This window comes from Meriones unguiculatus, chromosome 10, assembly GCF_030254825.1.
Source record: "Meriones unguiculatus strain TT.TT164.6M chromosome 10, Bangor_MerUng_6.1, whole genome shotgun sequence".
In the NCBI taxonomy this organism is placed as follows: domain Eukaryota; kingdom Metazoa; phylum Chordata; class Mammalia; order Rodentia; family Muridae; genus Meriones; species Meriones unguiculatus.
The window spans coordinates 116,698,194-116,725,939 of record NC_083358.1 but is presented as its reverse complement, the minus strand read 5'-3'; the positions used below and the strand labels follow the sequence as shown (position 1 = coordinate 116,725,939).

General features: G+C 48.2%; 2 protein-coding genes across 10 annotated transcripts in view; one reads left to right on the top strand and one right to left on the bottom strand.

The window, feature by feature from the left end:
• Positions 1-20,361, top strand: part of Arhgap10 (Rho GTPase activating protein 10) — a 246,939-nt gene extending 226,578 nt beyond the window's left edge. For all 4 annotated transcript variants that reach the window (XM_060393189.1, XM_060393188.1, XM_021655949.2 and 1 more), the window contains 3 exons: positions 12,035-12,187; positions 13,486-13,577; positions 19,672-20,361. In XM_060393189.1, coding sequence (XP_060249172.1) covers positions 12,035-12,187; positions 13,486-13,577; positions 19,672-19,760 — 334 coding nt within the window. In that variant the 3' untranslated portion in view covers positions 19,761-20,361. The remainder of the gene's footprint in view (positions 1-12,034; positions 12,188-13,485; positions 13,578-19,671) is intronic.
• Positions 20,362-24,407: 4,046 nt separating this feature from the next.
• Positions 24,408-27,746, bottom strand: part of Nr3c2 (nuclear receptor subfamily 3 group C member 2) — a 325,325-nt gene continuing 321,986 nt past the window's right edge. For all 6 annotated transcript variants that reach the window (XM_060393185.1, XM_060393181.1, XM_060393182.1 and 3 more), the window contains exon 9: positions 24,408-27,025. In XM_060393185.1, the coding sequence (XP_060249168.1) occupies positions 26,870-27,025 (156 nt within the window). In that variant the 3' untranslated portion in view covers positions 24,408-26,869. The remainder of the gene's footprint in view (positions 27,026-27,746) is intronic.

The following is a 27,746-nucleotide window of genomic DNA, read 5'->3' as shown; positions in this document are numbered from 1 at the left end:
CTATTTGCCATTCATTTTCTTTCCGATTTTTGTGGTCTATGTCTGTGTCTGTACTTTTACACCAAACTTGGTCATAGAATCTTCATTAAAAGAAACTGGATCTTATACTCTATGAGCATTTTTTGTGCTGTTGACATAGTTAATAATAAATTTTTAATTTCCCTCACTAATTATTACTTCCTTATTTTAAAAAATCCCCTTTTGAAGACCCTGTTTCCACCTGTATATCGACACATATCTCTTTGGCTGTTAAGTCTGGTTACTGTCTGTCTGTCTTCTTCTTTATGGCGAGAGATGAGAACCACTTTCTTGGGCATTCTGAAGCCTTAGTCCATGATTTTTCTTTGTATTTGTAAATTCAGTTTCCATTGTCAATTCTTACCCTCCATTTTTACATACCAGCTTCTAAGCAACAACCACAGTAGGCTCCTACTAATGTTGAAGTTTTTTTAAAACCGAAATTTCTACGAGGCCATTAAAAACTCCTCAGCAAGTGTTAGGAGGACTGCCTGGTTTCCCCCTGCGGTACAGATCGAACCTACCAGAGCCAGCGTTTATCCCGGATTCTGCGGAACAGAGCCTAGCTGCATTCGAGTCACGTTCACGGTGCACCCCCAGCCCCTGGAAGGCAGACTGACAGAGGAAAACCCACAGCAGCTGTGATCCTGACCCGAGCAGCGTGTAAGTGCAGCTCTGGCCTCGGGAAGGCGGAGAACAACGCAGCAGAATCAGATTCTTGGCCTTCTGCTGATGTCTGTGACTTGGGGGCTATTGCTCACCGGAGTCAGTAATGCAAAGCTATTATGTACCTGTACACCAGTGAGGTGGCGGTGGCTCCATTGCCAGGGAAGAATTGCTGGCTCAGACTCCTTGGAGGACATGACATCATAGGTCAGGGTGTTTCAAATGTCCAAATAAAGTAGTTTCCTCTAAACAGGTTTTCTTCTGTTGTAGTCGATGGAACCAGGCCCTTGACAAGTAATCCTTTTAGGCTCCCTGCACAGAAGAAAATTTCTTTTAAGAAATGTCAGGTATTGCTCTCTGCCTTTTTACTAGCTTGCCAAGGAGAAGGCACGGCCCCATATTCTGCTGTACTCCAGATGGCAATGCCCGTGATGGCACTTTTCTGCCTGGATATGTTGGCTCTTACGATGCATCTCACAGTGGGCACCAGCAAGTTTCCGGGGCAGGAATGCTTCCTGAACGCTGAGAAACTTGGTTTTGGCTGTTGGGGATAGTAAGATGTTCTCACAGCAGTACCTGCTTTTCACTGCTGAGCTGTCCCATTAGCTCACCATTAAATGTACCTCTATTCTTTGAGACTTTCACAATGTATTTTTATCATATGTGCCCTCTTCCCCAACTCCTGCCGGATCCACTCTCCATTGAACCCAACATCACATCCTCCTCAAAACAAGCAAATGAACAAAACCAGTGAAGTCCCATTTGTGCTGCGCCCCCCCCCCAACTGGAGTGTGCCAAGGGCTGCATCTGTAAAGCAAGCTCCTTGTTATGGCTGATGAAATTGGACTTCGAATGGCCTTGTGAATCATGTCAGCTGAATGCTTCTATCAGCCCAGTGGGGTAAATCTACATTCATGTTTAAAGGACGGATGGGACACGGCACAAGGAAGCTGTCAAGGGTGTGGGTACAGCTTAACCCCTTATTTTCTGCCACTGTGACTTAGGCCTTTTATTTGTCCTCCTCCCTTGCTTCACTCTGGGATTTGAAACTGTCCAGTTGCCTTTGGGGCCAGTTTGGAGGTGTCGCCCTTTACCATCCAGATTCTGAAGACCGAGATGATGGGTGTCAATGCCTGTGGTTCGTGGAGACACAGTGGCAAGCGGTGGGGGGAGGTAGCACGTTGTCTAGCTCCTTCCCTGAAAGAAGGGGCCGCCGTAAGCGCCCCACCACCCTAGGAGGACCGAGGGGCTGAACACTGGTGAGTGCAGGGGAGAAGCGTCTGCACTCTTTCTGAGTGTGTAACGTGTCTCCATTAGCTGCAGAGAAGCTCTGGAAGCTAATCGCAGGCCCATTGTGTAGCCATTGGCCAACCGTAAATACCTGTGCACAGCCCGTGGGGAGTGGGGACCGTAGCGGGTGTCCTCTGTAGTTCCTTGCTCAGGTGGTTTTGATAATTGTGTGGCTCAGGTATACCCAGCTCGTGTCATTCTGCCGTGCTGCATAACTACACACTCTGAAACTTGGGGAGTTTTATTTTAGATCTGGAGACTGGTTATTCATACAGCACTAAATCCTCATGATGGAAAATTGACCACCTAAAATAAAAACACATGTCGAAATTTTGTAGTAGCATTTTACTGCTTAAGACTCCAAAGGATTAATAAGTCTTAACTTAAATCTTGTTTGACTTTGATTTTCCTTTTGGTTTCATTGTGTTTTGCTGCTAAAGATTTTGCTTGCTTGATTCCATTGTTGGGATTTATTGTTATTTCCTGCCTATGAATTGGTTGGCTGTGACTCCAGAGTAAAATAACATAGGACCCTCATTAGCCTACTCTATCAGCGGGGATACAGTTTAGGGGAAAAGCATTGATTTCAGTCAAACAGGCCTGGCTCTGCTCCCCCAGAGGCCTTAGAAAAGATTATGTAAGTTATTCAAGCAAACTGAGCTTAGCAAGACTATCCATAAAAGGCAAAGGAAAACACCTGCCCCTTGGCAGAGGCATGCTTACAAGCCACCCAGGTTAGTAAGCCCAGTGGCTGCTCTCCTGGGAGTCCTGGGCAGCCGCCTGCCGGGGGTTTGCTAACTTTAAGAACTCAGTATGATTGTCTTAAGCTTGGCCCCAGCTTCCTGTTGGTTACACAATCTGCCCACCAAGCAGAAAGTGACCCGGGAAGGTGACCTTGGAGCCTTGGCCTCAGGCTGTGCTCTTGAACGGTCCCAGAGGACTGTGCCTGGCCTCCTCCCTCAGCTTTGATGATCTCTGAGAGTCATGGGGTGTCTCAAGGCCAAGGCCTGGGAAACCACCCAATTCAGTTATTTGGTGCATAATGGGTGATACGGTTGTCACAGCCAGCTGGGTGAGTAACCACAGAGTTTTTCTTTGTAGAGCAACTGTGTATCTCTCCTGAGCTATGCATGGCTTGGTTATGTGGGCAGGCCTCCTGTTCACTACACAGGAGTTGAGCTGCTGGAAGCATTCTTATCAGGGACCCTATTGGGCTGCACCACTCAGATCCCTAACTGCCTGGAATGTTCTGAAATGAAGCTTCAGTTGCTTTTCTGTTCTGCCAGCCAAGCCCATTTGCCCCTCACATCTGATCTCACAGCAGATACTGGAAGGAAGGAAATGGAGGTCATTCTGTAAGGTTGGATCAGTGATGTAAGCCTAGGATAGCTCTCTTGTGGTGACACCAAGAGTGGCTGCTCTGGGAGAGCTTTGTTCAAGTCCATGTGCAGAGAGAGTTGCTAAGGAGGAAGTTCATGTGGGATGCCCAGCATCCTCCAGAACTGAGTGTTGAATGTGACCGGATTCCTTCTTGAGGTGGCAGGCATGGATGCCTTCTAGGCCCTCCCTCCTCTGCCTACAAACCCAGGTGTTTCCAACTGGGTTTGGTGATTGGCCGGCACCCTCCGTCAAGAGAGCAGGTGGGAAATAGTCTCGGGGAGCTTTCACTGTCCTATAGAAAGCACTAGCTTTACAGGTCCTACCCAGGGCCCTACCCAGGAGCCCGAGGCTTACTGACTTTGTAAATAAAGTTTTATTGCAACACAGTTACACTTACTTAGTTCCTCCTAATTTGTCTGTGGCTGCGTGTTCTTGATAGTGAAGGCAGAGTTGAGTCAGGTGAGAGGGGCTGTGTGGCTTGCAAGGCCCTTTTTGGAAAAAGTCAAATGAAATCTCTTCGGTAAATCAGTATCTTCTTGAAGGCCTATTTCAGTGTAGAGGGCTACTGCCACACGGGCCAAGTTCTCCGATGGATGCTGTATGTGGTTTTCCAGCAATAACTTTTATACGTCTTTTCTTTCCATTGAACCAAATAGAAGTTTCATTCTGGGTTTTGGATATTTTAGATGTGTGGCTGTATTTCAGTATCTGTGTTTTTCATAGCCTAGGATTAAATTTTTTTATTTTGGAATAGTTTAATATCTACAGAAAAGTTATAAAAGTAGAGCAAGACCATCAAGGGCCTTCCCTTCCTGCACATTCTACAGAACCTAAAACCTTGGCTACAGAATGAAACCAGCATTTGTGTTCATTGGCTTTCGGCGAGGAGAGGGGCAGTGGACAGCTTTTCCAGAAGGATGGTCTCGAAGAAAAGCAGCAGGTGGCAGGGCCGCAGTTCCTGCCCATCTCTGCTCTGCGCCCTTCACCCGTTGCCTCATTTAAACTATACACTGGTCCAGCCCGCTAGCTATCCTTTCCTCTTCTGAGAATGTGAGGTTCCACGGCTGACTCAGAGCAGCGTGCCCATGGAGTGCCAGCCTCTGGGAGGTACACAGCCACACTCTTCTGTCTTGTTCCTTTCATCCATTTCAAACCAAAAGACCGCATTTAAGGAGGTGAACCCTCACACAGGCCTGTGGCCAGCACCAGCCTTGGAATGCAGGATTGTCTCTGGAGCGACTGGTGTCATTTATTGGTCATGTGTGTGATCCCCGTCCCTTTTAGCTGTCTTTACCTTTAGCCCACTGTCTGCCTCCTGGATCCTCTGAATGCACATCATTTCCTTTCCTCTGCTGTTTTAGTCTAGTCATTCAGAGTGAATGTCATCTCCATTGTCTCATTCAGGCATGACCTTGAGCAAATCCCTGTCACTTTCTGAGGTTGTCTTCAGTATGTGCCATGGAATGCTAGGGTCGTGAGTGAGTGAGTGAGCATACACAAGCTAGGTGTAGCACAATCATACCTCACAGGGCCTGGGTGTGAAAAGGTGAGGATAACATGGAAGAAAGGGGCCCTCAGCCCCTTCCTTCAGGAAGCCTTCCTGATGTTCAGTGCTCCCTTCTCTTTGCTGTGAAAGATGGTGGGCAGATTGTCCCATGGCACAACTCACCGCTGCCCTTCCTCTGCCCTTCCTGAGTGCTTCTGGAGACCAGGCAGCGTGGCCGCCTCTGTGGTTCCCCAGGGCAGCCCCTGGTGGGTATTTTTCTGACCATAAGTAACAAGTGAATGGGGTATGTTTCAGACTCTTCCTAATAGACAGAGAATACTCCTATGTGACCCCATGGATTCTGGTGACCTCCCAAGGGATATATCATCTCTCCACTCCTGCTCTCCTTGCTGTGATCTCATTTGGAGAGAAACAGTTTGGTTGCTGTGAAATCTCCCCTTTGTACACTGAGGAATGAATGCCATTTATTTGAAAGGAAATTTCTCTTAATCTACACATCTACAATATTTCATTCTGTCTTTATTAACATTTTCAAACACTTGGTCAGGACAGCTGTTCAAGACTTAGGGCTGTGCATTTCCCAGATTGGCATAAGATCATTTCACTAATGTGTAAGCTTCTGCCTTGCAGATGAAGTTCTGAAAATCATGCGCTGCCGACGTGTTTGATTCTAATAACAGCATATAGGCAAGTGTCTGAGAAGGTGGATGACTAGTCACTTCTAATAAAGCGTCGTTTCTTGACATTGTTTCCCCGCTGCACTGCTTTGAGTTTTAAATCGCCCTCCTTGTTCTGCAGTTGGCCTTCTGTTGCCAACAGTGCTCAGAGCTGACTCATCTGCTCTGCCTAAGAAATGCTGGGGGAGTTTCTGGGGACCATTGCGACCCCAGGCTGCAGCCTCTTCATGTCTTTCAGAAATGCTTGTGTTCCTCTGACATGGGAACCTGCTAGCAGGCAGAAAGTGCGGCCTCCAGTGCTGGGGTCGATCTGGCAGGGCTGGAATCGCGAGCAGCCTGCACTGCCGGCTTGGCACACTTTTTTCCAGAATCCAGCTCTGCAAGTCCACGTGTTGGTAGCCATCACCATTCTGCGTTGTTTTACTATTGGGGAACTCTCTAGGGTCTTTGCCCGATGTGCAAACCTGTTTTTCCAAAGCAAGAATATCGATTCTTCCTATACAAGAGTGTTTTCCTTTTCACTAAGCTGACTTTTTTGTGTATGTATGTATGTTTGTATGTTTGTATCCTGTCCTCTGCCTTCCTACCTGACTCTACCACCATGTCCCACTCCCTTGTGGAAACTTCAGTTGCCCCAGGAATGACCACACAGATGTTTGCTCTGTATATTTTCAGGAATGTGCTTCTGAGTTAGCAGTTTGAAATCTCTGTGCTTCTTAGTGAAACACTTGTTTCTCCTTGTTCCCTTTCTTTGAGAGGAAAACAGTTCCCTCAAATGAGGGTAATGGTATTGGCTCTTCCTTCCTCAGGAAGAGGAGTTGCAGAAGTGGTTGACTGGGAAGTTCTTCTCTGTAATTCATTCCTGTTTTGGTAAATGCGGTCTCAGAGCTTTTCAGTAGGAACTGTCTGTGTTTTGTTTTGTTTTGCAAACCACAATGTTGCTTTCCAGAAACTTGTGGAGCTCAGGTACTTCATATAATAGTCCAGCAGCTCACCACTACGTAGGGTTAGTGCTGTGTGTTTGCCTAGCACATGAGGCAAGAACTAGCTACAGTAGTGGGAAGAAGGGAGCAAACTTTCCAGGTTTAAAGCTGAAAGGACACTTAGAGCATTTCATTTGATGTCCAACTATTTATTCTGGTATCACCAATCCTTTTTGTTATTTAACCCAGAGATTCTTAGCCAGGTTTTGATGTGAACTATAAAATACACAAAGATGATCAGGAAGACCATTCCTACAGTTTTCCAAAGATACTGTGGCTAAGAACTCTGGATGGTCTGACATTTTGTTATGCTGTCACACTGTTGAATTAGCCTGCTAGTTGTGTGGATCCTGGAAGAAGAGACAGGAATTCCATCTCGGAGCCACTAACATTAGTCAGAGCATCAGTATTTTCTTGTCCCATTTCCATAGAATGATAGGACAGGGGCCAGGCAATAACTGTGTGGAGTAGTATAAGAGAGGGAATCCAGGTCATCTAGAAAACAGGAATCTTATTTGATGGATGAAGCTGCCTGTCTTTGCTCCAGAGAGACACAGTCTCTGTCTTTAAGCCCATTTTCCCCTACAAATATTCCCAAAAACCTAGTCTAGAGCCAAGATGTCCAGATGACTGGATGTGCAGAGGCATAAAGAGGCCACGGAGAACCACCGGATACACGGACAGGACTGCGCTAGATGAGAGCAGAGATGGCCAATTCACTAGAGGCATGGAGGGCAAGGGCTCAGGTGGGAGGCTGCTGTGGCTGCCATTCCACAGAACCTGGTAGCTGTCCCTCAGGATGTGTTACCTGAAGAAAATTCGTTTTATTGTGGCAGTTCCCATAACATAAAATATTTCAACCATGGTTGCTTTCATCACTTTCTGTCAGGCTATCTTGCCTCTTGTCTTTCTCCTTCCATACCTCTAACAGCCCTCCACATTTTACTTTCATGTCCTTTCCTTTCCCCTTCAAGATGTTTGAAAGAAGAGGGAAGAGAGTAACCAGAAAATCTCTTAGAAGAATATTTTTCTCTGCTATTTTTGGAGGGAAAGAGGGCGCTTGAAAGAATTAACTATTAAATTTTTGGGCCAAATTACAAAAAAAAAAAAAAAAAAAAAAAAAAAACCCAAAAAAAAACCAAAACCAAAATCTTGATAGTTGCATAATGAATATCATATCTATGCTTTTAGAGGGGTGGTCCTTTAAAAAGCTAGAGGACAAGCGTGAATCATAGCATTCACTGCATCTGGGTCCTAGTGTGACCATGTAGGAGTTGAGTGTATTTATTTGACCATTTAATGCATTGTTCACTCTTTCTGAGAGGACAGGATGTAATAGATAATTTATATTTTGGGATGCTTTTCTAGTCTCCCGCTCTAGCTCCCAAATAAAAGACACAGGGACTTACTAGATTTATAATAAGCTTTAGGCTCAATAACTGGGCAGATATCCTCTAAGCTAGTCTGGCTGCTTCCCAGCCACACGCCCCTGATTCCTTGCCATATATCCAGTTTGGGCTGTTTCTGGTCCATCAGATCAATTTCTCATGGTGACAGCCTTTCTCTCTGTCCTTTCTTCTTTCTCCCCTCGTGGTTCCTACCTGAGACCCCCAAATCTGGGACAGAAGTTTCGCCCACCTCTCTTCTGCCCAGCTATGGGCTATTCCGCTTTTTTATTAACCAATCAGAGATAATTGGGGAGCAAAGTTTATACAGCATTGATCAGCGTACTTGACAATGCACTTGTCTCGACTGCAACCATATCTCGGAACCCAGAAATCGGCGTTTGTACACACAGAGCACCCGATAGCAGGATTGCAACTTCTCTTCTTCCTGAGTGACTATGCTCTTATTTCCCAAGCCCCATTTTACCATGCAGATCTCTCCTCTCCAAGGCTCCCAGTTCTCCAAGAGACTTAGGATTTTTCCCAGACACAGTTTTCAGACTTGCCTTTGCCATTATTTATGAACGTTGCAAAAATCTGTGTGGGCGGAGGTTCAAATGAGAGTGGTCTGCATATTGGTGAGCTGTTTAGGAAGGATTAGGAGGTGTGGTTTGTCACTGGGGTGGATTTGAGGTTTCAAAAGCCCACACCATGTCAAGTTTCATTCTCTGTTGGCCTGCATTTTGCAAATCAGATATGAGCTCTTAGCTACTGCTTCAGCTCCATACCTGCCAATCTGTTGCCATGCGTCCTGCAGTGAGGATCATGGACCTATGCTCTGAAGCTTTAAGAAAGCCCTCAATTAAACAGTTTTTTAAAAAAATTGTCTTGGTCATGGTGTCTCTTCACAGAAAAAGAACAGTAACTAATTCTCTCTCTCTCTATCTCTCTCTCTCTCTCTATGTGTGTGTGTGTGTGTGTGCGTGCGTGTGTGTGGTGGGCCTGGAGTAATCGAAGATACAGAAATTTAAATTGGAGTGAGTTAGCTCAAGTTGAAAGGCTCTCTTGGTGTATTTGCCAGCATGAGATGGCATAGCACATAGATGTTACACAAACATATGAAGATAGAGAAAACACAGCACCTTTGGGAACCTGACACTGAACGTAGATTGCTCAGTGACTCTCAGATTTGGGACAGGCTAGAGCAAGCAATGCTAAGGAAGAGGCCCTTACCTTCGTGTCTGTTCTCCCGGTCTCACTTTCCAAGAGAGAAGGGATGTTTCCCCTCCACAGACACTGAGACAAAGGGAAAACACAAAATGAAGGATGTCGGGGTCATGTAGACGGTAGCAGTACAATTTATGGTCTTCATTTTTAGAGGGCCATCGCTACAGTGGCGTTGTTTGTCTTCACCTGCGTCTGTCCTCCCCTTAGGGGATGGATGGCCATCGTTTAATCCATTCGCTAGCTGAGTCTAGGCAGGTGTGACGGGGCGTGGGTACATCTCCTCTTCAGTCACCGCTACCATGCCACTCCAAGCACCGTGAACAATTGCTATGAGATTAAATGGCAACTGTTGGGATGACTGTGACCTTAAATTCTCCACAAGAGCCTGAGTGTCCTCCCTTCTCCCTTCCTGATAAGTAAGGCACCAGTAGAGGTTTATTTTCTTGTAAAGAATTTAGTGTCTTTAGTAGCTCGGTGGTCCAGGCCATGATTTATAAGTTTCTTGGCTCAGAGTGAAGCACGATTTTTGACTCCCCAAATGGCTAGATGGAAGTTTCATAAATAAGTTCTTTTAAGAATAATAATTTTTAGTAAAGCCGGTTATCGAGCACCTGTCAGGGCAGTCAGTGATGGAGCTTGTCTTGCGCTTGGTATCTAAAGTCCATTTTGGGTTATAGCTTCTCGGGGGTCACATAGACACGGGGCAAAGGCTCTGTGTTCCTGGCATTCTACCTGTCCTTGTCAGGGCCGCAGGAGAGTGAAAGACTGATCTTGCCATAAAGACAGGAGAAATGGCTGACACCATCATAAAGATACTAATCCTAGCCTGCCTCCAATTTATTGTGGTGACAGGCCTTCAGTGGTCCCTGGCCTCCCCTGTAGGCTGAGAAATGGGGAACCTGACAGCAGAGCTGTGAGGAGACAGTGTCGTGTAGACAGAGCTGGGGGAGACTGCGTCAGCTGGGTGGCACCGAGCAGCAAGGGGGCCTTCTCCTGGTGAGCAGGGAGAGCTGAAAGGGGGGCAGCCCAGAAGCTGTGTTGAAGGGAAATGGGCAGAAGAAATTCTGCTCTGGAAGAGTATAAGGCCAATCGTGGAATGTCCAAGGACAAAGGCACCGATGAGTGAAATTAGTTTGAGCTGAGGGGGGTTGTCTATCTGTCCATCCTTCTGTTTGTCTCTGTGTGGTAATGGTGAAGGCTTCTAACTCCAGGACCTGGGGTGCAGAGGCCAGTGAATCTCTAATTTCTAGGCCAGCCAGGGTTGCATAATGCGATCCTGTATCAGAAGAAGGAGGAGAAGAAAAGGAAAGGGGAAAGAACTTTGTATGCTATAGACACAAGGCGCTCGCTCTGAGGTAATTGACGAGTAATCCACACTGATCAGTTTGTTATTAACTTGACACACTCTAAAGCCGCCTGGGAAGAGGAAACCTCAGTTGGGAAAGCGTCTCCCTCAGATTGGCCTGTGGGTAGTGACGTGATTAGTGGTTGATGGAAGAGGACCAAGCCCACTGTGGGCAGTGCCAACACTGGGCAAGTGGTCCTGGGTTGTCTAAAAGGCCAGCTGAGTGAGCCCGGGAGAGCATTCCTCCACGGCCCCTGCCTTGGCTGACCTTGAGAATTACCCTTCTCTCCCTATGTTGCCTTTTGTCATGGTGTTGACCACAGCAGTTGAAAGCAAACTCTAGGATGCGAGTCTGTTTACTGACCTCTTCAATATTTTTTGAGATTTTATTTTATTGTTTTTATGTTTTGCCTGCATGCATGTCCGCTCACCACATGTGTGCCTGGGGAGGCCAGAGGGGGTGGGAGACCTCTGGGATATGGAGTGCTGGATGATTGTTAGTCATGTGGGTGCTGGGAATTGGACCCAGGTCCTCTGGAGAACAGCCAGTGCACTTAGCCACTGAGCTATCTCTTTTGATTCCAAATTCGAAGGAATGGCCCAAATGTCCGGTGGTTTGTGGCCCATTGGTCTGCCCTGTATAAACTCTAGGCTTTAGTTCTTCCTGGAGGAATCTTGATCGTCAGTAGCAAAGTTTTCTGAGTTCCCACATATAAATCTCAGCCTTAGAGTGCTGTGTGTTGGTCTGTGTCAGCTGCAGGCCATGTATGTAAGTTTGTGTGACTTTTCCTATAAGTAGAAGAAATGAGTAAGGACAGGTTCCATCACACAGCCTCGGCTTAGGGTGTTTAACTTAGGAAACTGTGGAATCAGTATGCATGTGGTAGAGACATGCTTTGAGTTTTCATCTTCTCTGGGGCTGGTCATACGTGGAGCTGTACAAGCCCAGGCAGCTGTGTGATCCCCTGGGTGTGCGCTGCTGCCCATGTCAGCTGTAGGCTCAGTTTGCAGTGTTCCAGCCTCGGCACGTTTATCTGGAGCTAACCTCATTCTCAGCCCAGGATCATCTGCATCCGAGAAGCCCACGGCACTGTTTTGAGCTAGTGAACTGATTGCCTGCAGTAGGTAGGTTTCTGTTGCTGTGATGAAATACCGTGACCTAAAAACAACTTGGGCAGGAAAGGGTTTGTTTCCACTTTCGGTTAAAGCCCAGCAAGGAAGGGAAGTCAGGGCAGGAACTCAAAAGCAGGAAACTGGAGGCAGGAAGTGAAGCAATAGCCAAGTTGACAAAAACCAACCAGGACGCTGATAATGGTAGTTTAGACAAGATCAGACTCTCCACAAACATGGAGAAGTTCAATAAAGTGTCTCTAGTGTGAGATGTCACTATTTCTGGAGAGGCTTGGGGTATCTGCTGGGAGGGTACAGACAGGACTGTGTCCCCTGGTATGAAGACACGTGGGTGTTGTCGTCCTGGCCATCAGAGCTTGGACTATTTGATAATCGTTGTTATGAGTGTTCGTGGTATTAATCCTGTCCTTCAAATGTGTCCTCAGGCCAAGCCAGACCCGGCCGTCTATGGTGCAGTGGCTGAATATGCAGGCTTCCACCACAGCAGGCTCCAACCCAGCCGGCACACCTCCTTCTCCCAGGACGTCACCTTTCCCGGCCTCCCCTGCTGCTTCCCTTGTAGACAAGCTCCCTGAATGGTACGTGGTTAGGGACGCAATGTGGAATAAGGTAGTGGCACACCAAAGGGCCCTGACAACCCTGTGAGGAAATGCTTGCCCTGGATCCCTTGGCACCGATAGTCGACATGTTTCAGGGCTGTGCCTCCGCTCAGAAGCACGTGCATTCACCTCCTGGTACTGTCAGGATTGCTTTCCGGACCCCTTACAACCAACCAGTCCTCTCGCTGCTCATATAGAATGTTTCGGTATTTGCATGTGGCCTACACTCATGCCCCTACTTGAAATCATCTCCCGGCAGATTTTAACACCTAATAATGTGCCTGCGGTGTAAACCTTTACTACAGTGCGTCGTTCAGGCCATTAGAAAAAAGCTTGAGTGTGTTGTGCACTACAGATGCCACTTTTTTTTTTTTAATACTGTCAGTCAGTGGCTGGTTGAATCTGTAGATGTGGAAGCTGTTGGCAATGCCACTTGCCGGTTCTTGAGAACAATTTGTAGTGGATGAGCCTTGTTGAAACCTACTCTCCATTCATGAAATTAGGTACTTTGGCAGAACTTCCTGTATGCAAGTGTAAAGCACCTTCTTTGTTGAGAAGGAAGGCAGAGTGGATGCTGGTAAGGTTAACTTCCATGGACAGCTCATGACCAGTTCATAGAAGACAGAGGAGGAAGTCAGTCGCCCTGGCTGACATGATTCTCACCATCAGGGGCTTCCCTGTCTCCTGGAAGATGTGGCATTTCTTTCTTCCTTGGCTTAGATCTGGCCAAGTGTGGCTTCCATCGTTCCCCCTCTTGCGCTTCTTTCAGGAGGGCTCAGAACTCGTTCTCACTAGTTAGAGCTGAGCCTTGTGTGCCTTTCAGGGGGCAGAACTGTCCTTCCAGAGTGCTGTGCGAAGGAACTGTAGGCGTCATACATGGATTCACTAGGAACCTGTTTAATGTGCATGCGTGCGTGTGTGCCCGTCTCTTCTCCTTGCTTTGCTAATGTGCAGCTCATGGGCTCAGAGCTAAACATGCCTTGTGCACCCCAGAGTGCTGAGCAGTGGAATGGGACACCCACCAGTGAGGAGACTCTGAAGGAGGGGCTCATGGCCGCTTTTCAGGGAGGGTCCCGCAGGAAGGGTTTGTACTGGAAACACATCATTTACTTGAGAGCCAGGTGTTAAGATTTTGCCTGGTATTCATGTCCGTCTTTTCCACCTCAGAAGGCATTGCCCCACTCTTGGCATATGAATGAGCATTTGAAAATGGGCAGGGGCCTGTGAGGCTTCTGTCTTTCAGTTTTTCATTCAAGCCTTCTGTGTTCTCTCTACAGCGTTATCAATCGCAAGGCCCGGGCGGTATACCCTTGTGAGGCAGAACACAGCTCGGAATTGTCATTTGAAATAGGAGCCATTTTTGAGGATGGTAAGTGCTAGCAAGAGCTCTATGGTGGGAGATATGGCATCTTCCATTAATATCTGCACATAGATTGCCACCCGCTGTTTGTGGCCATGTTTTGACACTTGACTGTAGATTGTAGACCTGAGCTCCGGGAGCTGTGTGTTGGTGGTGGGCACAGATTCGTCATTCTTCTCCATTCCCTCTAAGCCATTCATTCAGGTCATGTCTGATGGCAAGAAGCCAGTAGCACTTGAAGTCGAGTGCTCCTGATGTGCGTCCTTTGTTCTTCTCTTCTTCCACTGTCCCTAACCAAGCTCTTCAGTGCTTCATCTGATCACAAAGACTGTAGAAATCAGAATGCTTTGACTTCCCTGTCCCGTATGTTGTTGTGCTTGTGGTTCTCTGCCAACTGGAACAGTGCGCCGATCTGTAGCATTTGCATTTTAAATAAGGGTGTGGATTTTAGTTGAATGTTTAATATTCATACACAGACATTTAGGAGCGGTAGCTGTTTTAATATTTCACCAATTTCTCCTCTGGTTCAGTGAATATATTTCCCTCCCTTGCTCTTGGTTTCTTCCCTCCCCGGTCACACTCATTATGAAATTCATTGGTTGCTGTGGAAACAGAGATGAGTGTGGGTGGAGCTCCCCAGAAGGGTTCCTAGGAGGCAGGGGAAACCTTGGAAGCTGGAATGGAACGGCTGACTAGCTGGTGTTTGGAGTTGGCGGGGCGAACCGCCACCGTGCGCCGCGGTGGTCAGAGGTGCAGCATTTGCTGAAGGTTGTTTCATGGAAAGCAAGTCGCTTCATTTAGAGTACAGTCTGTGTGTGTGGAGCAAGCTCCTGCGGCCAGATTCTGATAACATCAGACAACAAACAGCAGCAGCAGCCCTCACTCTACATTGTGTCTGTGGAGAAATTCTGGTGTTAAAGTGGAAGCAAGATTGTGCTACATGACATATGCACATACGGTTCCTTCAGGAGACTGTGGTCACACAGCCTTCCTGTCATGTGTCGGGACAGCACATGGTGGGAGGGACACGGTAGTACTGAAACTGTGTTGGCTTCTTACATGGTGTGACGTAGGCGTGTAGGAGCTTCCGAGATGCCTTGCATTGTGCTGTTGAGACCGTTCTCTCCCTGGAAGGTGAATCTGTAAGGATGGCCCAGACTGTGAGGGAAATGCAGACACAGCTGGCCAAGTCCATCATCACACATTAGCGTACACCAAAGACTGTAAGCCGGTGTTCACGTTGCTTTTGATGCCACCAAAACCAAAGCGTTCCCACGTTTGCTAAGTGTTCTCAGCTGGGGACGTGGGTCTTTGACTGGTGCCCTTGCTGGATGAGCAGTGGCCACTATTCCAGGCCACATGTAACTCTGGCAAAGAGGATGCCTCCTCTTTGTATTTCTTTTAGAAGAAAACTTTCCAGAACTTACTTCTGAGTTTATCTACCTTTACATGCCTTTGGTTAAAACTGGGTCAAATGTTTACTCTAAACTTGTCACTTTGGAGATGTAACCAGTGAGAACCACATTGGGTGCATAGCACCTGCTTTGGGCACATGGGACCTCTAAACCAAATCTGGGTCTGTGGCATAGATCAAAGACAAAGGCCAGAAGCCCAGGTTCTCCACTGCCGAAGTCTCTTGATGACTTTTAGGACTCTTCCTTTAAATAGTCATAAAATTTATGTATGCTCATATGTATATGTACATAGAGATAAACACACAGACCCCCCCACACACACGTATGAGCTAACAGCAGCCCCGCCCCTTCACTTTCTCTGGAAGCTGTAATTGCTGGTGTATCAGGCTTTTCATCGAAGTCTGCAGAGGATGTATCAGGGTGAAGTAGGGGCTTCGGAAGACTGAGCTTTGAATGCTATAGGCACTTGTTGCTGGCCACTGTGCCATATTAGGGCCCATCACAGCATGCTGCCAATATGGTTGCGTCTAGCCAGGTTATCACCCCCTTGGTGTCTGTAGTGTGGGTGGCCAGCTCTGCCTGGCATGCTGGCTAGACCACCCAGGGCATCTCAAGAGTCCCACAACCCCTTCCCCAAGGCTGTGCATTCCAGAAAGATGTGCTTGGTGTGCCGTCGCCCTCCGCCTCCCAGCGTGTGGATGCCTTGTTTCCTGTAGCCCTGTGTCGTACGGTGCCTGCTCTAGTCTCCCATCATGGTGCACACGAGCTCCGTGGAGCACGTCAGAGTTGGCGTGCTCAGGCTTGCTGCTCCTTAGGGACAGGGCTTAGTCTGAAGCCCGTATGTAGAGTGCATTATCTCACTTCTACATGCATCTTTATCTTCAGTGCATAGTTGATCTCTCAACTTGTGAGAAGCAGATACTTGCTCAGAATCTTAGTGTCCGTAAAGCCCTTCCTTGAATGGCAGAGGGGTCTTCCCTTCTGACAACCAGCATGTAGTGAAACAGTTGGTGGGTTGTATGATGGTCTGTGGAGCCAGGCAGTGCTCCCAGTAGCCAATATTTACAGCTCGACCTGCAGAAGTGTCTCCAGGAACATTCCCTTTCTGTAGACCTGAGACCCTTGACATCCCTGACCCCCAGGACCGTTCTCCTCTGCTCACGGGATGGTGTGGAATCCTCTAGCAATCACAAGGATCCTGCAGTAAATCCATGTTTGTGCTGTAGGCGAGGACAGAAACCCCTGTATGACAGCCGGTGGCCTGAAGTGGCCCCTGGGCTGTATTGTTTGTAGTTAGGGCTTTGGAAGACTCACAAACAGGAATTAGACCAGTGCGTGAGGGAAAGGAGCCTTCGGGAAGTATACCGCTCTAACTCTTCGCCCCTCCTCTTCTTACCGTGTGGCATGGACTGAGGCTACGAATTCAGGTTCTTGGCTGAAGATGCAGTTCTGGAGCTCTGGGAGACGCCTTCATGCTCTACCAGGAAGCTCTGTGCTGTGTGTTCTCAGGGCAGCTAGCGTTCCTTTCAAAGCTAGAGGAAACATCCTCCTTTCTCTAGGGATGAGGAATCCCAGAAATACATTTGGTTGGTTGTCAGATATGAATATAGGCTCCACTGCATCTACCCACAGGACTGTCAGGCCCATGGGCACAGGGTTTGCAGGAACTAGCCCACACTTTGTGCCAAAGCCAGAGGTCCCATGGGCCCAGTGTGTTGGTTGGTATGGGCAGCAGGTGTCAACCAGATTAATCCTTAAAAGCCTCTAGAGATAAAAGGTTTCAAGTACATAGAACAGTCCTTGCAATACTGGGAGGCCAGCAGTGTGGGGTCATCACCGCCCAGCAGGGCCTTCCAGACGCATTCTGGGAATCTCAGATGAGTGCAGGCAGTGTGATGCAGACTAAACTCAGAAATAAGCAAGTTGGCATCAGACTTGTGGGACAAAAGTGTTTTAATTAAAGCTTAGGAAGGAGAATGAGGAATGTGGCATTTGAGCCCATGGTCTCCCTGGGTAGGAAGGGTGTCAGGTGGGAGATGGGATGGAATCCGTAGACACATCTTGCAGAGGGCCCTGCTACCCTCTTGAAGTTGAAGCTGACTTCCTGACGATGTCCTCTGCTGAAGCCACGCGTCACAGGTGTATGGTTTACACTGTTAGGGTGCAGCGGTCCAGACTCCGTTCCATCATGGACTCAGCTTTGCGGCAAGTGTTGCCACCGGTTCCGCAGTCACGGCTGTCACTGCCTGGTGGATAGTGGGATAGTACGGCAGACACACAGGGACATAGCCCTTCACACCCATTCCAACACTGGAGAGGGGGACGTGAGTCATTGTCGGTGAGGTTGTAGGAAAAGGGGGGCCCTTGTGCAGTTCCCAGGGACTGGGAAAAGGATGGCCACGTGGATGATAATACTGTGGCTGCTCAAAAAATGACTAATGGAATCCTGTGACCTAGCAGACCAGTTCTGCATGTACACGCTAAAGGAGGAAAAGCAGGGATTCTGGTATCTGCGTGCCAGGGTTGATAGCAGCAGCACTCACAAACTTAGACCAAAGATGGAAACAACCCAAGTGGACCGTCAGAGCGTGATGGACCGTCAGAGGGTGGTGTGTACGTAAACTGATACGTAAGTGAGCCGACTGCGGAGCGTCTGATCCCTGCGTACGGCTGACCCTGAAGATATCCTAAGTGAAAAACCAATCCCAGAGAGACGAGTAGCTGATTACATTTAGAGGAAACATCCAGATTCTTAGATAGAAGGATAGCAGCCACTGGGAAACTTACGTGCAGAAGATAGCCCATAGGAAAGGGCCCATAGAGAGTGATAGTAGATGGCGCCGTTACGTCTCCTGCCATAAAAATGGAAGCCTCGCTGCCTTGCTGTGCGGCAGATAGTTCGCAGTGTAAGAGATCCTTCGGGATCGCTGCCAGCCCCATCTGTCTGCCAGAGCAGCTGCACTGTGCTCCCTGCCAACCCTGGCCCTGCCCCGGGGTGGTGAAGGAATGAGAGAATGAACAGATATTTCTGAAGTCATCACAGATGAGCCTGGGTGAGTTGTGGTGTCTCAGCCTGAGTCTGTGCTCTCCCAGGACACCGTATACAGCAGGTGCCACATCCCGGGGAGGGGCTTTGGTGTAGAACCCAGTCCTTCTCCCTCCGTTTGTCCGCGTTGCCAGCCTTGCCAGTACAATGTGTGGTTGAAGCCTTTGAGAATAGTGTTTTTAGTAGCAAGGTCAAGATAAAGGTCACTGCGGGGATGAGGAAGTGAATGGCCGGTTCACCTGGAAAGCATCCCTTAAATTTATTTGCTCGTTTATTGCACAAATGATGATGTGTGAGTGGCTGGCCGGGTGCCAGGGAACACGAGTCCTTATGTGGGTGCTCTGAGCCTTCAGATGTAGCCTAGGCTAGGAGCCCCGCTCTCCTGGCCTCTTCTGCACGCATGAACTGTGGAGGCACACGAGGCCCCTCAGCTGGCCTGGGAAGTGTGGGTCTGTGCTGCCCAGGCATGGCTGCAGTGTAGAGTGTTTAGGGCCCAGGCAGCAACCAAGGGGAAGCCTTACAGCTACTTGGCAGATGGAAGAGTATCCGAAGGGCATGGTGGTACGATAGCGGAATAGACAGTGCCTCTTTCAAGGGAGGAAACACGTGGTGACCACATTGAGAAGGACGGCCAGAACTGAGCTATCAGTGTTCTCCAGACATGACTGGGTCATGAATGGCCCATTGCGGTTTGCAGCCAGAAAGCAGTAGAATGAAGAGGGTGGCACACGAAAGGGGAAACACTGCTTTCCGAGATGGCGTAGTGTGTGTGCCTGTGCTATTTTAGACCGAAAACTATTCCGTATAAAGTCATTCCTGCTGGCTGTGGTCCAAAGCTGCATTTCAGAGGTGGTTTCTGGGCTGTTCCTGTGAACAAGCGCTGCCCACCCCCAGGCACATGGCTGCTACCCCCGCCATCATTGGTGTTTCGGCTGGGGTCCCTTACACTTTTTTCTGTTTGATACCAAAATGGTAGTTTGCTGGCCCGAGTTGAGTTCTTTGCCATCTAGTCAGGGCCTTGTTATGTGACTATCACAGGTATGTACCAACTCCTTTAGTGTTCAGGGCACTGTGCTCAGGTGTGTAAGGCCCAGGCCGGCCTGCAGGAAGGAGCTCCCTGTCCAGTGAGGGAGTGGATCAGTGTGGGGCTGAACAGGCCAAAGCAGGCCTCCCTCAAGGGAAGCCATGAAGAGTGTTCTTGGGAAGCAGCGGGGAAAGCAGCAAGCACAGCATGTGGCAAGGCCCAGCTGGGCCTACTCTGGCTAGTGCAGGCGCACTGGCTGACTGACGGGAGGGAGTACAGGGGCTGCTGGAGTGGTAGGAGGGACGCGGTGCACCGGGTCGGGAAACTCCGTTTTGACTTGAAGGGGCAGAAAGGTGTGTTCGGCTCGGTGTGCCAGAGTTTATTGAGCAGTTCTGTGCCCAGTGAACGAGAAGGAGCAAGATGGGGAATGGGGACTGGATCAGTGAGCTAGGCCAGTCCTGGGCAGGAGCTCTTGTGGCAGCTTTGTTGTTCAGTGCTCAGGAAGTGATTCCGTTCTTCACTGGCTGCTCCGTGCCTGGGCCTGCAAGAAACACGGCAGCGTGCAGAGGGATAGGCCCCGGGAGCAAGCTGCTGACAGTGGTCTCTGTTCTTTTCCAGTTCAGACCTCGAGGGAACCCGGCTGGCTGGAAGGGACCCTGAATGGCAAGCGAGGGCTGATTCCACAGAATTATGTCAAGTTGCTGTAGCTCCAGGCCTCGGGGGCTCCAGCCGATCCTGTCACCCACACACCAGTCTGGAAACAGCACCCAAACGCCACGGTCACGCTCAGGGACACTGCAGATCACCACAGGCACTGCAGGCCTGGGGGAGGGGGGTGGACCTGCCACTGAGGACTGTGCAGACGTGGGCATCACAGAGAGCGTGGGCAGCATCGGTGGAGTGGATTCTGACTCAGCAGGCACTGGGGCCTGAGATTTTCAGTTCTCCAGCCTGTGGAGGCAGACACCACTGGTGACCGCACTGTCAGGCATGGCAGGACCCTGCTCTCCACTCTCCTGCTCTTGGGCTCCCGGGGGGAACTGTGCTTCTCTGGAATTTCGTGTCCAGAGCACCTGTGGTTTTTGCGGGTGCAGGGGAGTTGTTCCCAGCCTGGAGCGAAGCAGAGAAGAGAAGCTTTTTCAAGCCCGTGCCTTCCTGCCTGCCTCTGCCAACCCCCAGGAAGCTGTACCAAAGCTCATCTGCATGCTTACAACAGCCTTTCCCAGGTGCTCACCTGAGTGTTGTTTGTCCCTTGCCACCTTGTTGTCACAAGGCCCCTCTGTAAATGAAATAAAATGTAATTTACTATTTGCTGTGTCTGGCCTAAGTCACCTCGGTGGTGATGATTCAAGGTTTGATTGTTACAGTGAGTAGATGGTGTTAGTGCTTTAGAACCTTGTTATTTGCAGCAGAGAGGAGATGAAATCCCCGAGTGGGGAGATCCAGTCTCCTGTGCGGGCCCTTCTTCCAGGAGACAGTGGGATGGGAACCGGTCTGTGGTAAGTATGTGGGTGAGCTGCAGCCGGCCTTCCTGACTGGCTTCCTTGGCAGATCTCTCTCACACCACCCAATATGGCTTTGCCTTCCAGGCCTCAGCATGAACTTTCCTTAGTTTGATGAAGCCAGGCTTTGGGAAGGATGGATTGGGAGCTGTTGTAGCAGGAAATGCTCTGTTCTTCCTCATTCTCCTCAGCCCAAAGTCGCACTGCAGGCCTAGGCATGGCCAGGACATTTGGGGAAGTGCGGTGTTGGCGGCCGGGACTGGGAAGTGAGCTCTGTCAGAGGGGAGGGTGCTGACCCTGTCTGGATTGTCCAAGGATCTATCAGGATGTTGTCTCGTCTCCCCAGACTGACTCTGGAGTCTGCTGCTTTACAGGTAAGCGGCTGTGGAGTCACACCATGGGGGTCATGAGTAAGGGCATCACATTTGGAGCTGCTAAGTTTGGATCTAGAACGTTCCCCAAAGGCCCTCGTGTTAAAAACGTCTTGTCCCCAGCCTGTGTCACTGTGTGAAAGGGGTTGGAAGTTTAAAAAGGGAGCCTGGTGGGATGCGTCTGGGGCGGAGCAAGTTATGGGACACAAGTCTTTCTCTTTCTCTTTTGTGTCTTCATTGTTTGGTGAGCAGCTTACCACAGGCTTCTTGTCATGTTCTGCCACACTTCCAAAGCTCACCCATCATGAAGTGCCACATTCATGAGCAAAAATAACCTTTAAAAGTTCGTTGCTTTGGGTATTTTGTTGTAGTCACAGAAAGCTGAAGACAGAAGTCTCACGAGGACAAGAGGAATGTGCTTTTTGGAAGTGTATAATCTATAAAAGAAAGTAAGGACCATTTCTTTACAGTATAAGTTAAAATGCCAAACCATAGGTTCTGAGGGAAGAATTGGGACCCAAGGAACCCAGGCCTGCATTGCAGTTGCTTATCTTGAGGCCTGAGTGGCCACGCTGACCCTGAATGAAGGGTCAGAACCTTTGGGGCCCTGTGTTCTGAGCTGTCATTTCCTGCTGACTTTAATGAAAATGCTTGTGGAAAAGATGTGCATCCTTGCAGGTGTGGTAGCTTGGCACTGAGAGACTCCAGGTGCATCCGTGCAGGTGTGTGAGAGGCTCTGGCTGCATCCATGCAGGTGTGGTAGCTCGGCACTGAGAGGCTCCGGGTGCCCTGGTATGACCAAAGGAGCACTAGAACCAACCCACTGTAGCAAGATTTGATTTGTTTGCTGGCTTGAGGAGGAGTTTCTGCTCTCAGAGTGTGGCACACCCTCCTCAGACCTTAGCATTTGACTGTGGAAGTCACCAGAGCCCGCCTGTCTGCACAATTTTGTCCTTGCTTCCTAAAAGGAAAACTAAAGTATAAAGTTAAAATGCATGAGTGAAAGCAAAGTGACAGCAATGGGCTGCCAGTCCCTTTGTCACAGTTGCTTTCACATTTGTTGTCAGTGTCTTCTGTGTGCTGTGGCCCTAGAGTGGTGTGGCTGAGTAGGTTTCCTGTGACCCCAAGAGCTGCAGACCTGTGTTTATCTAGGGGGAAACAGGGAGTGCCAGAGGAAAAGTCAAGGGTGTTTCTATCAGAATATGGCCCAGGAGCAATTTGGCTCAACTTGCCATCACCACGGGGCAGAGAGCTTAGCCCTGGGCAGGGCCCAAAATCCACACAGTAATGGGAGCAGGGGTGTTTGGTTACACCTGGGATCATTTCTCATCTCCAGAGAAGGTTGTGTTTTGCAGGATAGGAGTGGCTAATCCTGGGACCATCTCCAGGAGGCTCCCAGCCCGAGTGTTCTCTCAGGACTTGACAGAACAGCAGCAGCTGTTGGGGTACCTCCAGCTGCTACAGCTACCAGGACTAGATCCCCAGCTTTCGTTGGTACAGAGGCCCGGCAGGAGTCTTTATGCATGGGTCTCCATCTGTGAAATAGAGAAATCAAGTGCCGTTGGGATCTTTGGTGACTACATTCCATGTCTGAGCGTGAACTGCATGGAAGCCTGTAGTGAACTGGGAGTGGGAGGAAGAGGCGGTCTCTTAGCTTTGCAGCTCTTAGCTACTGTCATGGTGCGGATCTCGTGAGTCTGTCAAAATTCCATGTGTTGAAACCCCAGCCTAGGACTCTACTGGGGACCTTTAACAGGTGGCACTTACTCAGACAGCAGGGGCATGACCTAAAGGACAAGAGTCCTTCATCTCTCTTTGCTTCCTGGAGGTCCTGGGATGAGGAGCTTTCTTTACTTCATGCTTTCTGCTGTGACAGGACACCCTTTCACAGGCCACAGAGTTGGCCAACTGTAGACCAAGACCTTGGAAACTGAAAGCCAGCCTTCTGTTGATCTGGAACCACGCTCTTCTGTCAAGAGCTTCCCTGGTGTGACTGTGGGCTTGACCCTGGAACTCAGTGTAGTCAGGGGGACAGAGGGACAGCAAGTCTGAAGGAGAGGTCGCACAGAGCAAAGCTACCATAGACAGACAGCTGCAGGCTGAGCACTCGTGGACAGATGAGCCCAGCCCAGTCTGGTCCTAACCAGCAGGCTCCCCGACTGGAGAGAGACTAAAACCTAGTGGACAGATCTGTCTGCTGTAATTCTGCCCTGTGCTTCTCTTGGCTTCGGCCGGCACTGACCTGCCCCCAATGTCAAGGTCCTCTCCTAATGCTCTTCTCTGTAATGCTGTTTGGGACACTGCAGTTGTTTTTCCAGTAAGACGGCTGCTCTAAGAACCAGGTGGCTTGAGCAGGAAGTGTTCTTAGTCTGCGAACACCTGCCTCCCTCATCAAAAGGCTGGCGATTTCTGTGAGAAAATGTCACCTCGATGCAGTAAGCCCCTTACTCTGTGGCACACGGCCCTGTCTTTAGTGCCGTGGCAGACACTCAGAGCTGTCCTGGCCAGCCGGCCCTCAGCTAGTGCTTCCTAATGGGGAACTGACTTCTTTTGGCTGGCCCAAAAATTGCTTTGTGAAATTCTTAAAAGCAAAGGAAAGGCTCGCTTGACTGAAGGTCAAGCCTCCCTGTTATGAAGGCCATCTGCTTTTCCACGGGCACCTGTGGGCCAGCCTCTCAGCAGGATGGCTTTTGTTTCAAATCTAAGGCTAGCTGTGAAAAGCTTCGCTCCATAACAGGTCAAACTTCTTAAAATTTTAACGTATAGATTTGCTTTCACTTACAGATGTTTTTTGTTTTTTTTTTTTCCCCAACCCCCATTTGTACACTAGTGCCTAGAGCACGTCTCCTAGGCTGTGGGCAGTGGCCACAGCTGTGTGTTCCAGAAACGTATCTGTTGTGCTTAATCAATTTAGAACTTGTCTATCTCCCAAGTTTTCTCTTTTTGAAGGCCAACCAATCATCATCCGTTAAATGACACATTGCTTGAATTTATCTGGGAGGGAATGTTTTCTCTTTTACATGAACTGGTTTTCTCTTTTAACATGAGCCTTTTTTTTTTTTTTTTAAATGGTCACAGACAGTGGGAACCATCAGGGCTTGCAGGTGGCTTGGGGAAAAAGCATGACCACACTGAGGAAGAGCTCTGGATTCAGCTGGCGTGGCAGTCTACATAAGTAAGTTTCGAAGTCTTGTGAGACGCCTGAGGCCATGCTGAAGAGTGTCAACATGGCTGCATGGCAACCAGCAGTGTGACAGTGTTATGGAAGAGTTTAGGGAGCTGGATATTAGCCACAGACTCATGGTGACTCAAAGAGAAGGCTGATTAAGTGGCATGGAACAGGGCCATTTCTAGCCCCAGACAGAACGCCAGCGGCTCCGGTGCTGGCTGCAGGCAGACGCGCACAGGATCAGAACATGGAAAGGCTCGAATTCCCGACGTACCTCTAGGCAGTGTAATGAACTAGTTCCAGAACCACAGGTGATTAAAGTAAAGGATTTATTGTAATCTGCTTACAGTCCTTTGCAAAGACAGACATTTTTGCATAAAGATATAAATTGCTTCATTTTAAACTAATTTAGTGTTTTAATTATATGAAGTTTTGGTGAATTATGAATTGTACCAAACCAAGATTTTTAAGAGCAATATGGTACAAAAATAAGAGCAGACAGACAGTTTGGCCTGGGACAGGCATTCAACAGTGAATTTAGAGAATATGGCTTTGCTGTTTAGTTAAGCTGAGTTACCCAGAGACACAGGATCCAGTAACTTCATTAATACAAAAAGCTAATGCAGACCTCCTCCACTTCAGGCCCGGCTAAGATGGAATTCCAGTTTCATGAAGAGTTAACTCAGCTCCTTTGCCCCAGAACCCCTCATCTGCATGCCGTGGATCGCCACCTTTGAAGTGTGGCTTTCATATTGCTGTGCGTGTAAGTTGGCTGCGTTTAAAGATATACCTATAAATTAAATTCTTGAAATTGCAACGGATGTAAGAAAGGCCCCTCCCTCTGAGTTCAGCGGCCCTGGGCTTCCCCTTGCAGAAGGCAGGCATCGTGAATGACAAGGTAATGTTGCCTGCACGGTGAACCCTGTGGGAGAGTGCCGGCCCACTGGAGCCTTGTCCCAGCCTCCTGCTTCGGCGTTTTAGGTGTTGGGAATTTGTGTGATTTTGCGGAGTACTAATGAGAGTCATCATCACCACATTTGAAAGATTAATTTGGCCTCTATTCAAAGATTACTTAGTGCAATCATCGTGTACTTCCCCAGAGATACGCATGTTTGTGATTCGGGAAAGGAGAAAAGCCATAAATTGCATCAGTATTGGACAGATTAATAAATTAAAATTTTAGTGCCACTGCCTTGCTTATGTGATTTGTAGTGTTTTTGTGTTTTTTTTTTCCTCCAAAACTGTTTATGTATAAAATTTTCATTTTTAAAACCTACCTTTAAAAAAATCTAAAAACCTTCTAGTGATCTGGGGGGGGTCTCCACACCATCCTGATTGACTCTTGCCCAGATGGGTTGCCCCAGTGCCTCCTGCCATGATTGCTGCCCGATGACCAGCTCCAGGCGTGAAGAACCCTGTCCAAAGCCAGAGGTGACTTTCTGATCTTTGACAGATGTGGAGGGTGCATGGAATTTTTCCCCCAGAGAAGAAAATCAGATTTCCTAAAATGGGAGAATTGTGCTCTCTGAGCCGAGTTTCTAGGTTCTGCTTTTTGTGGAAAAGGGGAAGGACAGCACTCTCAGGACCTCGGTCCAGTGGGCACTGTCACCTGCCAGGAGCTGCAGACACTGCTGTGTTGTCCCCGATGGAAGCAGGAAAAAGCAGAAGCCAGAACCGCTTGCTGGAGTCTTGAAAATTCCCCACTCGGGAGACCAAGAAAAAAAAATGTTACAGAAAAAGTAGAAAGGCTTAGAGACAACCAAAGAAGTTTAAGTGTGGCTATTTACAACAGAGACTATAAAGTGGTAAATTAGATATGAAGCTAAAAAAAGGCACAGCTTTCCCTTTCTTAAATACACTGTAAACGGTTCAGTACACATGCAGAGCATCTCACGTTACAAAAAAAAGTTTTACCTTGTTTAGACAAAGATAGTACTTAAATAGTCTCCAGCAAAATAGAATTCTTTCAAAAATACTTTCCCATTCATCCTATTAACCATTAAAGATTTTTTTTTTGTATGTGTCTCATTTACAAAAGTTCCTTATACCTTATTTCAGGCCCTTCACAATTTATACATACAGTAATGTACAGCACAGCAAAAGACTGCAAAAAATTATTTGTAAAGCCAACACAATAGATACTAGAAATCGAAACCAAGGCATTTAACATCTTATCCATTCTAATTAAATAATAAATGGACGCTAACGAGTGTGTATGCCAGCGATGCAGAAAAACGTGCCCAGAAGGCCGCAGTTCCACGCCACGTGTTCTGATATTATACATCAGGAATCTGTATGTATTTTTGTGGTTTTTTTGTGTTTTTAAATAACAAAAGAATATTAATGCCCCATATTGACTAGACGTTTTATGTGCAAACCAAGGGTAAGCTTTAAAAAGTTCTCTAGTCCTTGAACCCTTTGAAAACAATCGAGAGATACCAGAAACTACATGGCATAGTTAAAACTTCCATCTGTTAAAATATCAAAATCAGAGTTATTGACTAGATATGGCTTTTCATCCAGAGAAACAGGAACGTTTTTTCTAAGCGCTGGGAGTAGAGAGGGAAGAGTCCTTTAGCCAGCTCAGGCCTTGCCAAATCCACGTCTCATGGCTTTCTGGCCTCCAGACCCTTGATGTGATTTTAAACTTGAGAAACCGTTGAACAAGTGTGAATCAACCATCACGTGTTAACATGTGATTTCTTGGGTCCTTCGTAGGTGTAGAACAACGTGGGGAAACTTAAGGCAGAGTTCTTCCTGGCTGACATCTTCCATCACTTCCTGTGAAAGTAAAGGGGCTTGGCGTTCCCGGACTCCACCTTTGGCAGCTGGTCGCTGATGATCTCCACCAGCATGGCGGGAAACTCCACCTTCAGAGCCTGGGACTCTCGGAAGGTGTAGAAGCAGAATTCGAGCAGGTCGCTCACCAGCTGCAATACAGAAACACAGCCAGCATGACACGGGGCCTCACCTCCAGGTCCCAGCTCCACCACAGCCTAACCCTGGATGCAAACACAGGCAGTGACACTCAGGAAACCCTGGTATAGTAGTTTAGTCATGTTTTCTGGGGGATGAAGAAGTATGTTCCTGTCACATGTCATCCAGTATCTTCATGCTAGACCAATTCAGCCAAGAGCTACAACTGTCTAGCATGAAATGAATATCCAAGACACAGGAAACAGAAATGAAGTTAACAGTGCCTGGTCACAGAAAGGCCCCTCAACCAGTTCTCACTTGCAAGCTTGTGAATCGGTTAAATCTGGAACATGTGTCTCTATGCAGATACCCCAGAGGGTTAGAAACAAGAGGTGGTCTAGCTGGGGGTCTGATGTCTCCATGGCTGGCCAGCGGATCTGAGGCAGCCACCATGGTCACAGGGCTGTCTGCCCTGAGCTGAAGAAAGGCTGGGGCTCCTCAGCTACACGGCACTTCTGACTGGCTTTGAGAAAATAAAAGCCTTGAGTTATGGACTGTCTGATCTAACCCAGGACTCAAGAGCCTTTCCCACTCATTTTGAACATGAACCACTCCAAGCTAGGGACAAACTGCAAAAACCAGTAAATATATTCATGTTGCTAATGAACTTAAAGAGAGTGAAAAGTGTTGAGTGTAAACATCTTAATTGATCAGACGAGAGAAATCAACCTAAAG